The sequence below is a fragment of the Pseudonaja textilis genome, chromosome 2, assembly GCF_049901715.1.
Source record: "Pseudonaja textilis isolate UNSWEBS1 chromosome 2, rPseTex1.2, whole genome shotgun sequence".
Classification (NCBI taxonomy): domain Eukaryota; kingdom Metazoa; phylum Chordata; class Lepidosauria; order Squamata; family Elapidae; genus Pseudonaja; species Pseudonaja textilis.
In genome coordinates this window covers 122,415,168-122,429,065 of record NC_141991.1, presented here as the reverse complement: position 1 = coordinate 122,429,065, position 13,898 = coordinate 122,415,168, and the positions used below count along the sequence as shown (strand labels likewise).

Sequence of the window (13,898 nt, the reverse complement as noted above, 5' to 3'; positions counted from 1 at the left end):
GACAAGTATGTCCAAAGTACTGTATGCTCCCTCAGCAGATGTCCTAATAAATTGTACAGCAAAATGATTATGCACAGAGCTCTGTTTTTCACTGAGATAAAAATATATTTGCTGAAAGTATGCTCCTACATAAGTAATACAAACTGACAGGGCACCTCAGAAATATATTAGATTCCAGCTCTTTTGACTTATAAATTGTTCAATCCCTGACTGCTGGTCATTGTGTTGGGGGGATATGGAAGTTACAGACCAAAATATCTGCCACTCACATGGCTACAATTAACTTAGAACTAGTTATTTACTTAACTATCCCAAGTCTTTGATAATCTGTCTTCTGGCATGCACATTATGCTTGGCTGTGTTCTGTAACTGTATATGGAATACATACTAATAGGTATGTAATTTAAATATGTGGTATGCTACTTACAGGTTGAAGTCTTTGTGAATGCATATTCATTACAGAATGAGCAGCAACCTAATTTGCGTAACAAGTTGGGGAAGATTTGTTTTCTGGTGTGTGTCATTAAATGTGCTTTTTGGGGTTGTATGTTAATGAAGAATGATGTGTGAATAGTGTCAGAAAATAGATGACTGTAATATTGTGTAAAATTACCAAGATTGCTCTGATGTTAATGACTCTGATGTCTTGTGAGTCTAGCAATTATGAATTATTGTTGAAATTTGATTGAGGGATTAATTAATTAAAATAGTTTTGATTGATTTGCTATATTTAGAATAGTCCAAAATTGAGAGTTTGGAGTTTTCCTTAAAGCCCTGTTAGTGCCTTGATGAGATTTTGGGTAGGAATTGAGAATAATTTAGTTGTGCTGTTTTCTCTTTTGACCCCATCATTTTTTCTTTTAAATTACTTAGAAGACTGCCTATGTAACTGCCAGATACTGTGAAATATTTATAAATCAGAAGGAGTTCCTGTTCTCCAAACCAATCTTTTCTTCTTGGGATAGCAACTTGATGCATTCCAGAGATTTTGATCTCGTACAATTATATTTTTTGCTGTTAGCTACTATAGGGAGACTGATGGCAGATAGTCCAAAACCTTCAGAGGACATTAGGTCATTTATTTGGGTATGCATAATCTTGCACTGAGAATGTACACATATTTAGCTATTAGTTCATTTGTGTTTAGTTTGAATTTCCAGGTCAGTGGTGTTAAAAATAATCTGTGAGAATTCAGCCATAGAGAATGTGTTTTATATTCTTGGAAGACTTAAATAAAGAATGATTTGTTGAAAGAGATTATTATCCTGTCTCCTGACTTGTTGGTTGTGTGACCTTGAAATTGTTTCTTAAAAGCAAGTATTTGCATCATAAAAGCCATAGATTGGCATTTTGAACTGCTTGACTATTCATTTTATGCAGATTGCAAACAACTTTTAAAATCAGAAAACTGGGTATGGGCAACCAGCTGACAATAAAGTGCAATTTGAGACAAAGTGTTGTCCTCAAATCAAATCAAAATACATATCTTCTGCAATTCTGTTGATTAGACAATAGACTACATTGCTATCTGACTAAACATGACGAAGCTGAATTTAAAACCACCTGAAAGTAGGCTGCAACTCTAGTTCTCAACTCTAGTTCTCTGTGGTTGGGTGTTTGTGTTTGTATGTGGTTGCTGTAGAGTCAGTGTTGACTCCTGGTGATTATCTGAACAGATTCCTGTAGTTTTCTTGGCAAGATATCAGAAGTGTTGACTCCTGGTGATTATCTGAACAGATTCCTGTAGTTTTCTTGGCAAGATATCAGAAGTGGTTATTACCTTCTTCCTAGGGCTGAAATAGAATGACTGGCCCAAGACCACTGAGCTGATTTTGTATTTAAGTCTCGACTGGATTCATGTTCTCCTAGGTTCTGTCCCAGTGCCTTATTAACCACAACACCAGACTGACTCTCTGAGAGAAAGTTTTAGCTGCTGGGAACGGTACTGTCAGAAATGCTTCATGTTAATACATGTGGTTCATACATGTGACAAGGCTGTTCCTGCTCAGAAGATTGGGCAGAGACCAAAATCTTCAAGCTGTTCTTTAGCTGTGCTTTGATTTATCTAGTGACTGTTGAAATTGGGAGCCTAAATTTAGAAAATAGAATTCTTATTTAGGGAAACGTTGTTTGCGAGGGAAAAAAAAAACCCAAGGCATTCTTTGACAGGAGTGGGGTCATGCCTTTAGAATATATTCTTTAATTTTTACAGTACAGTCCAAAAATAATATTTAAAAAAAACTTGCATGCTGACATTGTTATAGAAATGTGTCCTCTTAGAGCCAAATTGGTTTCATAACTTTTCATAGCATAGTCCGATTGTAGAAAAACGGGTTTGCTTCACTGCAATTGACAGGTATAAATGTTGGTGTATTTTTTTATAATTCCCATAATATGTAGGACATATTTCCTCTCTTCCCAAGTCCTTTCATATCAAGATCAGTTTTTTATTTAGGAGACTGCCAATTCTGAAAATATTTTCAGCTGAAATTGTTCTGGAATGTTTGCAGAATGATCAAAACTGTATTGGATTGTATAGAGGATCTTTTTTATTTGAAACACTTTGCACATCACTAGGTATTTTAAATGTTCCTGTGTGTATTCTCTGCCATATTCCATAGGTTCAGTATAAAAATGAAACATAGCAGTGAAGGATCACACATTGAGAGATACAGGGGGTAGTCTGCTAGTATACAGGTAGGCCTCAACTTACAACAATTCATTTAGAGACCATTCCAAGTTACCACAGCACTGAAAAAAGTGATTATGACCATTTTTTACTGTTGTAGCATCCCCATGGTCATGTGATCAAAACTCAGGCACTTGACAACTGATTCATATTCATGACTGTTGCTGTGTCCCAAGGTCATATGATCAATTTTTGCAACCTTTTGACAAGCAAAAGCAACAGGGAAGCCAGATTTACTTAACAACCATGTTTCTAATTTATCAACTGCAGTGAGTCACTTAACAAGTGTGACAAGAAAGGTCATAAAATGGAGCAAAACTTGCTTAATAAATATCTCATTTAACAACAGAAATGCGGGGCTCAATGTGGTCATAGGTTGAGGACTACTTCTAATTGTCAATGTTTTAAGATTTGGGCATGAAAGGATATTAGAAATATACCAATTGTTAAGCTATATTTTTAGTTGTGTGCTATGACACATTTGGTGTATTTGAAGTTTACTTGTGTGGGCAACTCATGTTTTTTTAAAACAAAATTAGGACATGAGCTACTTTCTGGAAATACTGTGCTTCAGTTTCAGCAACATTACAGCCACTTTAACATTTTGGAAAGCTAAAACGTCTCAATGTAAACTTTTGCATACCAAAACATGCCACACAAAGTCAATACGAAGCTAAATATTAAAATAGACATGTCTACTTGATGAGTTTTTTATTGGTTGATGTTGTCCAGGCTGATATATGAACAGAAAATAAAGGAAATTTTAAAAAAGAAAGGAAAATTATTCTAATCCAGTCTTCACAGCAAAAAGACATGCTCCTTTTCTGTTACGATTTCAGATAGTAAAAAGTAAGCTTGCATTGCCAAGCTCAGTCAAGATATTATGGTTATTAAATTTTTATACCAGTTATATGCATATCAAGCATGAAACAAAGATGTCCATATCTCCTAGGGAACTATATGCCCATCTGCAAGAAGATTCAGTGCTGTACCAGTTTTAAGAGTATTAATAGCATTCTTATTTCTGATAACAAGATTCAACAAGGTCTAACTTTAGGAAATTCAGAGTCATTTGAATATCTTATTTGGCCAGCAGTCATTTTGCATGAAGTCATTATGCTCATTCAGTTCTTCCTGTCAGACAAAGACTTTAAAAGGCTTTTAAAAAAAATCTTCCAAAGCAGCAGCATTAGAAGCTTTCTTAGTTCAGAAGGGAAGTAACTTAGCTTTCTCCTATTCTTTCTTACTTAATTGACATAGACCAGCAGTCGCCAACTGGTGGGCCACAGCCCACTGGTGGGCCATTAGAAAATTTTGGTGGGCCGCAGAGAAATCTCACCCCCACAAAGCAATTAATCCAGGCTGCGCAGAAACACAAGGCTGCGCAGCCCACATGGCCCGTGGGAACCCTCCCCGCCCACTCACTCCTTACCCGGTAAACTTGCCTGCTAAATTGCTATTTTTCTTTTTTCCGACCATCATCTGTTCTGCTATGCCAGGAGATTTAGATTAGCTAGGAAGCAGGAAATGGTTGGATTTCTTGCTTTCTAGCTAGTCTTCAGATCTTCACAGCTGAACCTCCCTTAGGACTGAGGTTTGCTTTCAAGCATATTCAGTGCAGACTCACAGCAAGCAAATTTGAGAGGCTGAGCTAGCTGATAGCAGATAGATAGATCACTGAATGATTCTGTGAGCAACTCAATCTGCCTGCTTTGCCTGATTTGGGGTAAAAGTTGCTATTTTTTATTAAAAAATTCAATATTTACATGCATGGTGTGTTGTGAGTTAATTTTGTGAGTTTGCTTGCAAGCAAATTTTATGTGACAGACTGAGCTAGCCAATGGCAGATAGATCTCTGAATGAATCTGTGATTCTGTGAGCAACTCAATCTGCCTGCCTGCTTTGCCAGACTTTGGGTAAAAGTTGCTCTTTTTTTAATAAAAAAATCAATATTTATATAAATATTTATAATATTTACATACAAGCCATGCCCAGCCACTCACATGACCACCAAACCACACCCACAAATTAGGCCACGCCCACAGAACTGGTTAGTGATCCCTGGGATCTAAAATTATGAGTTTGGTGGTCCCTGAGGTCCAAAAGGTTGGTGACCCCTGACATAGACTATGTATCTCATTCTGTTCTGTTGAAATGACAGTTTTTGCTTTAAATGACAATGTCACATGATATCTACGGGTTGTTTCAGGTAGTCCTTGACTTACAACCACAATTGAGCCCAAAATTTCTGTTAAGTGAGTTTTGCCCCATTTTACAACTTTCCTTGACACAGTTGCTAAGTGAATCACTGCAATTGTTAAGTTAGTAATATGGTTTTAAGTGAATCTAGCTTCCCCATTGATTTTGCTTGTCAGAAGGTTGCAACTGGTGATCACACGACCCCAGGACATTGCAGCCATCATAAATATGAGTCAGTTGCCAAGCATCTGAATTTTGATCACATGACCATGGGGGTGCTGCAATGGTCATAAGTGTGAAAAATGATGATAAGTCACTTTTTTCAATGCCATTGTAACTTCAGGGACTACCTGTAGTGAGGATTCTAGACCATTATTTGGGGTGTTTCTCCTGACAGTTCTTAATTCATTTTCAAACTTCTTTATAGTAAATACAATTTGCTTTTCATTCAAAAATAATACCGGTATAAATCTAAGCCGTGTTTCTGCAACACATGTAACTTATTCAGCCATTAACTTAGTGAGATTTCCTGAAAAATGAAAGTGGCGCATAATCACAAAAAGTGGCCCAAAAGTTTCCATTTTGGAATTACATGAGACCGGACACCTTTTCCATCAATTCCATGAGTCTTTGAACTGCCTCCTAGCTTTTTCCTGACGGAGCTGCCAGCAGCAAGTGTTGTTGGGCTACTACAGCAAGTTAATCTTAATATTACTCATTTGTGTGTACTTATATCACAGCTGATTCGGTGTAATTAATTTGACTCAGTGCAATACTAGGTATGATTTGAGCTATGTTTGACCACCTGGAATTTAGTTTACTAGATCAGTTGATCTGGTTATGATGTTCCCTGGATATTCTAACCGATCCACAACTGACCTAGTTAAGGGTGTTGTAGAAAGAAAACCACAATCAATTGCTATCCTTGTATATAGTAAACCAGTAGTCTTCAAAAGCATTGATCAATTCAGTAATTTGCTGAAGTCTTGTTTGTTAAATTGAACCCCAAAATTCTTTATTATGAGGATATTGTAGCTTTAATCTTATTTGGAAAGGTTGTATGTCAGGGGTCCCAAATCCTCCGGTCCATGGACCAGTACCAGTCTGTTCTGTTAGGAACCAGGCTGCACAAGCAAGTGAAGCTTCATCTACGCATGTGTGGGATCGGTAGATAGCATGCAAAACCATCTTCCCCTCCTCCTCCAGTAAGTGGAAAATTGTTTTCCACAGAACTGGTCCCTGACACCAGAAAGGTTGGGTATATTCATGCAAGGATTTTTTTTTGTATCAGAACTACTTGCCTTATTTTTATATTTGTCATTTCAAAGAATCATGGCTCTTTTTTATGAGGTTTGTTACAGTCTTACTGCTGGTTAGCAATACTATTGCTGATACTAACTCTGACACTATCCCTCACCCCCACCCCCACCCCGGCCAAGAATTACCTATGGAAACCCTTCAGAATGTTCATCTTCTCAATTTCACAGCCAGAGTTGGGAAGACATCACTTATCATGTCTCTTGTCAGTGAAGAATTTCCTGAAGAGGTAAGTTTTCATGACAGTTGATTTAAAAAAAAAATCCTTGTGAAATTAAATTTCAATTTGCTGGACTTTGATGTAACAGATTACACATACAGTGGACAGCATTCTGCTGTGAGTTACATGTGCTAATGATGTTTGATGCAAATTACAGTACATCATTGCCATCATCTGTAACGGATATCTTTATATAAGTTGTATATTATATAATGGTAAATTATATAAAATCACAATAATTGCATACATGTCAACATACCAGATGTTCATTAGAAACAGATACTCATCCCCTGGTTAATCTAGTCATGTTTCACTATATTTTTAAAGCTCTTAATAGAAATACAATAACTCCTAAAGCATAAGCTTAGAGTTTAATATAAGTATTTGCTTCTAAAAGTATTTTATGCTCTTTCCTTCTAGATACACAAAAGAGTGGTGTCTTTATAAGCTTTCAAAAATTTGTGAAATTATGTAAATTTTCATGTTTAATGTATACAGGTTATTTAACACTTCAACCACTAGGACATATTGCTGCCATTTCTATTCATAGTTGATATTATGAATGACAAAGTTTCTCACAGTATAACAATATATTTTCAATCATTAGCATGCAAGATTTTATTGCCATAATTTCCATTAGGCTAAAATATGCCAGTATATGAGACTGTACTATGATGAATGACTTGGTAAAAATCATTGAATGTCTGGGAATGGAATGGAGAGCTCTAAGAGTTCCATTGTTATCCATTATGTTCTGTGAAAAAAAAATCAATAATAAGGAATATAGCGTTCTAGCTGTTTGCTATCATTTCATATCAAACCTTATTAGTCATGGGATTCATTGATTAGAAAGTTGTGCGGTTCTAACTTGGAATTGTTAGAAATAGCTATTTATGTAGCACTCATGAAATGACTTTGGAACAAATTGATTTTTTTATGGTAAGAAATGCGCAATGTTGAATGTCCTTAATGGAGACTGGCGAAATCAAATAACATGACAAATGGTAAAAGTTTGTTTTACTTAACTTGGTTTGTAGTTTCCTGCTGGGGGGGGGGTATCATAGATAATTGCTCAGTTTCTCCTATTACAGGTTAAAAAGTTTGCAATTTATGTAATAATTGAGCATTTTAACTAGGATTTCTGCTTTTCTTACACTAAGGTTCCTCCACGAGCTGAAGAAATCACTATCCCGGCTGATGTTACCCCAGAAAGAGTGCCAACCCATATAGTGGATTATTCAGGTAATGCCTCTGTTTTTATAAATTAAAAAAGAGACATACATTTGGGTTTGGGTGCTCTGGGAATGGAGGTATCAAAGAACAATTCATCAGCTGTAGAAAGGAAGAATATGGGCAGTAGCATATAGAGCTCCAAGGTTAATGTATCGAAAATCCTCTCTTCGACCCAACTAATAGTGCTTCTCTGAATTTATAGCTTATGCATCTAATAAACAAGATTTTTTAAAAAATATCAGTCTCTTTGCTCCTTTCTTAGTCTCACAAATGCATCAATAAAACTTTAGTCCCTTTAAAAATAATGAATTGGGTTATAAGGTCTACTTCTATTAAATGGAACCATTTCTTCTGACATTTTCCCAACAGAGCCAGTGTTCTCTGGCAGCTTGCTAGATGTCATGAAGCCAATGAAATGGGGATATTTTTTTTAGATAGGAAGATAATGGAGAAGATGCATGGCAGCTGAATTATGAAATAAGTATAAAGTGTCCAGGTGCCAGTCTATCATCTGTTTGTAACTATAAAGCACTAGGAATTTAGGCTTGTACTGTAGGTAATTTAGGTTCCACTTAATATAAAGCAAACCTAGAATTGCCTATTATAATAATCTGCATCCATATGATTGAAAGTGGAGTTTCATACATTTTGTTGAATATTGATAAATATTATCTGCTTTTTAGTCTGGAGAAGCATCCAAATTAATATCAATATATCCATTTAGGATATTACTTGGTATGAAGACAAATCCTAGCCTGTTTCTTTAATCTTACATATGTGCATACCAGCACACTTCAGGATTTTTCTTGAAAACTGGGATATTGAATTGAAAATTGGAAAGTATGCAGGTTGTCCTTGACTTAGCAACCATTCATTTAGTGGCCATTTGAAGTTACATGCCACTGAAAAAAGTGACTTATGACTGGTTTTCATACTTATGGCTGTTGATCAAATGATCAAAATTCAGGCACTTGGCAAGTAGCATGTATTTATGACAGTTGAACTGCCCTGGGGTCATGTGATCACCATTTGTAACCATCCCAGCCAGTTTCTGACAAAAAGGTCAATGGGAGAAGCTGGAAACATCAATGGGAAAAGGACTACTTTACCAAACATCACTTTCTTAGAAGTGATGTTGTATTTTTTTCCCCTATTATTAAATTCATTTATAAGATGTAGTAAACATAGAAAGTTCCCATTTGTCAAATTATTTTTAAGATGGGAGGCAAGAAAATAACTTGGTGGAAGTTCATTTGTTATCCTTACTCGGATCATTATTTGCGACACTTTGTTATAGAACCTTGGTTTTATGGAGCTTGATTTAACTGATTTTTCATTTAGCATGCAACATTTTAATCCAGACTTCACCCCAATTTAGGAGACAGTCTAACCTTATTTAGTGGACAAATCCCCTAGATCTAAATTCAGGGCAGACATAACTACCTTATTACATAATTTAGCATGTTATGTTATGCAAGTGATACATATTGAAATATAATGGACATTCACATTTAACAAATACTACCTCCTCCTCAAGATTTTAATGTATACCCCATCCTTTTTTTATTTTCCATTTTATCTAACTTTATTTGGGAGACTGGAAAATAAATAATTGATCAAGGATGTCTTATGTTGCACAATCAAAAGAATAACGTATGACTTTATTTTTCCAATACATTGCACCTGCATGTTTAAGTGATCTTTGTCTTCTCTGGCTCTAGGATGCTAGTGTTTGTGTAGTGTTGAGGTAATTCCCCATTAGGAGAATGTTTCTGTTTTGTTTTTCATAAGGTAGCAGAAACCATATCATGAGTAATGGTCCATAATATTCAAAATATAACAGGCACCTCCTAAACTTGGTTTCTTAGGACCAATTATGTCAGCAAACATAACCTCTAAAGGTTCTTTGGTCTTAAACCCATTTAGTCTGTTTGCTGGAGTAACCTTACTCTTTTCTTGACTACAAGCGTTACAGTGTAAATACTTGCTACAGGGTTTCAATTTTACTCCCTCTGCCAATTCAACATTTTGTTGGAGCATTTTGAAATTAATGTGCCCTAGACGTCTATGCAGTAAATGTATACATTCATCATGTGACTTAACATTGTTATAAACTGAGTTAGCCATCTTCAACTGATCATCATGTATTACATATAAACCATTCTTTAAAGTAGCAGTGACACTTTTACCCTCTTTCTCTATTATACAGTTATCTCCCCTAAAGGTTACTACATAACCAAGATTAACTAAAACCCTTACTGATAACAAATTAAATTTCAGTTTAGGTACATATAACATAGTTAAATGTTCATTTATACAAGAACAATATGCAGTACCTTCACCTGATGCTTTAATCTTCCATCCATTTGCCAATGATACATGCTGTTTACTTGTGGACATCTTTATGAACCTGTTTCTATCTTTAGTAATGCATTGTGATGCTCCACTATCAACAACCCACAAATCATGGTTTACAGGTGAATTGCTAGACATAGCTAAACTAACATTCTTCTTGGCCTTCTGGTGTTTGCCAGTATTCTGTTGTTTTCCCTTCTTACAGAATTTAGCTATATGTCCTCTAGCCCCACAAGAAAAACGTTTCCTAACAGTATAGGCAGTTGAAGATAAATCCTCTTCTTGTGGTTGTTCCTTTCTCAGTTGGTTCCTATCCAGCCGTCTTCTTGCTTCTTCCAACAATCTTCCAGTTATGTCAGTCAATGTCAGTTTATCTCTGGGCAGTACTTCCAGTGAAGATACATAGTCATCATAACTTTCATCCAATGAGGAAAGAATGAGGTAAACTTGATGCAGCTCTGAAAATATCAGTTCTTTTTCATGTAGCTCTTGAAAAGTTCTTTTCATGAAGTTTAAATGAGCTAACATATCTCCACCTTTCAGAAGATGTGCTCTAAACAGTTTACGTGTAAGATGTATGTGTGCACCTACACTGTCACAAACATAAATCCTCTTCAAATTCTCCCAACACTTAGCAGCAGACTCTTCTCCACGAATATGGACTAGCTGCTGGTCACTCAGTGTTAGTCCAATTATACAAAGAGCTCGTTTGTTGTTCTGTTTAAAGTCAGCAAGCTTCTTGGCATCATCCTCATTTTCTGGATCCCAAGCATTTACATCCGGTGGGTCTTGAACTACATTCCATAAACCTTCTCTACGCAGAAGTAGACTGCATTTCATAGACCAGGAAACATAGTTTGTTCCATCCAACTGGGTTATCAGTGATAGACTTGTTGAAGTGACTTGTGCCATCCTTATCAGGATAGTAACCCACAATTAAACAGTAAACAGCTGTCTGTATACAGTACTGTGCATTCACACTAACTCTCAGTTATCTAAGCCTGGTATGGCCTGGGCCCATAACCAGTGTTGAGGTAATTCCCTGTTAGGAGAATGAGCGCATACAGGGAGACGTATAGAGAGTAGTGTTGGAATAATACACACAGAGCACACAGATACACTGTACAGTAAATGTAGGTTTTTACTTCCAGAAACGTTTAAGCAAAGTCCAAAATAAGCAATCCAAAGTCATTCACAGGTAAAATCAGTCAGTTTTCAATCCAGGGATAATCCAAATATGAAATTCCAGTGCAAAAACAGTTCAGTAACAAACTTACATCAAATCCAGTAATATCAGTCAATTAGAAGAAATGGAGCAACGGCAATACTTTCCAACAGAAGGAAACAGAGATACACTTACACTCTCTTCTGAGACTCAGACTAAACAACCCAGGTTTCTGGCTCTATCTTATGGCTGTTTGAGAAACCACACCCAATTGCATGCTCTTGCATTCCCTTAAAAATATAGTACTAAAATGTTTATCCTGGTTTATATATTTCTAACCCAAATACCTGTTAGGTGACTTATATTCCTAACATGTAGTCAAAATGAGATCAGCCAAAGATAAGGACTTCCTAGATGGCTTTTAATAGGTTGATAGAAAGTAGAAAGTACAAGTGGAATAACAGATCGCTTGGCTTGGGAATGTGTTTGGTGACAGAAAGTTAGAATAATATGTAGAAATTTATTTATTTTATATCCCAACTTGTGTGCATGTGCCTAGGGCAATGTGTAATGGAGCATCTTGAAAATCAATTATTAACTATGAATAGAATTCCAAACTGCAATGTTTTGTTGCAGATTTCATGTGATTTTAATCCATGGCAACATGTCTATGGTTTTATATGTATTCAGAGCTATTTTCAAAAGCAATTGCCAAGTGAGCGCCCAAACAGTGTTGCAAATTGCTTTGCAGTTCTGGGGAGCATCTATCTACAGTTGATAAAGTGCACTGTAACCTGTAGAATTAGGTTTTTTAGCTAATGGGGGTGCAGAAATTGCTAAAAACATTAAAATACGTGTTTGAAGAAAGAAAAGGCACATTTTAATACTGCCTAAATATGTTCTGTTGTATTCTTGTTTTACGTCTTTGCGAATATTACAAAGTGCAAAATAAAAATGACTTTGCACTTGAGGTAATGCCTTTTCAACCAAAAGTCTGATTAAGACTGGCAAAAGTTTTTTCTCTTACTATTTAAGCGTACTTATTGGCCTTTCTTTGATCATTTAGAATTTAGATCAATAATAATTGTGATATTCTGTTCCATGCAGAATATGAGCAAAGCGATGAACAACTCCATCATGAAATATCCCAGGTGAGTGTCTTCTGTTCTGAAATAGTTGTGATTTACCTGTTCTGTGTAATTTGGTTCCCAGGTGAATTTCTCTCCACAAGAAAAGCCAGAATCATTCCAATTATTATGAAATTATTGTGTAATAAAAAGTACCCCCCCTCCTTACACATATGAGCTGGGTTCATTACCAAACCTACCCAATACCCACCTCACCCATCCTTATATGTGAACTACTTAAATTACCCTTATAGTGAAATATTCAGAACAAGCTGGATTGATCCTGAGTGCTGACAGGGAAAAAGCAGACAGAAAAACCAGACTTTATCTCAACTTTAGTATAGCTGACATACTACCTAGTAAGACGGGATAAATAAGGAGAAGGCCTTCCAGATGGGATTTTCAAAAGCATTCCAGTATCATGCTGTAATTTACACGGAGTCTGTCTTTTTCTTTGTCTTGTCTTTGAAATATAATAGGTCAAATATATATAAGCTCTGATTCTGTTTTTGCCCAAGGCAACTCCATAAGCTGCAAGTGATTTGCTGAGAGCCCAGTGTGTACACAGGTTTTTTGTTTTTCTTGTAGGCTTAATATATTTATGCTGTATCTTCAAAGTGATTTGGTTGCTTTAAGTGAGCCAGGTTTTAGACACCTGGCGAATCATCATTTAAAAGACATGATTTATCTGAGTACTGATGTAGGAATGAGGAAAGTTTGTACCATGATGAATTTATCCTCAGGCTATAAAACATTATCACTCTCAGTTCTTCCCATTAGACTGTCAGTTGAAATGTCTTAACTGGAGTGGATGTTTAGTAAAATACACCCTTGCAGCTGTGTGGTTGTCAAGAACAGGCCCCGGTTTTCAAAGTCCTGCATGCCAGAATGGGGTGGGTGGGGAGGTGGGGTGCAGAGGAAACTTAAGCAAAAACATTTATAAATTTATTGAGAAATTTTTACGGGGCCATCGATTTTAAATACCTAACCCTGGGTTTCTAAACAACAATTCACCCAAACTATACAATAGGACCTCAAACACAAATACAAACTAAGTTAAAAAATAACCATAATACCATAGGCAAGCACCTGAACAAACTCAGAGTGCAGCTATATATCTACAGTGGGCACAATTAACAACCCAGCCACTGAGGGAACACCCAAGTCTTCATGTCCTTCCAGAACACCTGGAATGCTGGGGTATTTCTGATCTTGAGGAAACAGAATGGGCATGTCTCCTAGGTCCCATCAGATAATGTTTAGTAGGTGGGACCTGGAGCATGCCCACTTTATCAGATCTGCTGGGAAAACTGAAACCTTTGGGGAAGTGCAGTTCCATAAGTTATTTAATCCTGCGCCATGCAAACCTTTGAAGGCAGCAACCACATTTAACTATATCCAGAATTGTACTGAGCCCAGTGTAGCACCCACAATAGCAGATTAGCATAGGAATAATACAAACTGCATCCAATGCACTCAGAATTGGATATGCTGCTGCATATGGATCAGTTGAAGCTTCTGGCCATTTTTCAAGGTTATCACTGTAGAATATATTGCAGTAATCCAGTTGAGAAGTGATTAAGGCATGAGTGG

General features: G+C 36.4%; 1 protein-coding gene across 6 annotated transcripts in view; it reads left to right on the top strand.

The window, feature by feature from the left end:
- The window catches only part of RHOT1 (ras homolog family member T1), a 50,180-nt gene that overhangs the window by 1,531 nt on the left and 34,751 nt on the right, over positions 1-13,898 (top strand). For 4 of the 6 annotated variants that reach the window (XM_026711254.2, XM_026711253.2, XM_026711256.2 and 1 more), the window contains exons 2-4: positions 6,376-6,434; positions 7,586-7,667; positions 12,286-12,329. In XM_026711254.2, the coding sequence (XP_026567039.1) occupies positions 6,376-6,434; positions 7,586-7,667; positions 12,286-12,329 (185 nt within the window). The remainder of the gene's footprint in view (positions 1-6,375; positions 6,435-7,585; positions 7,668-12,285; positions 12,330-13,898) is intronic. The other 2 variants (XM_087925124.1, XM_087925123.1) reach the window with 1 other exon arrangement.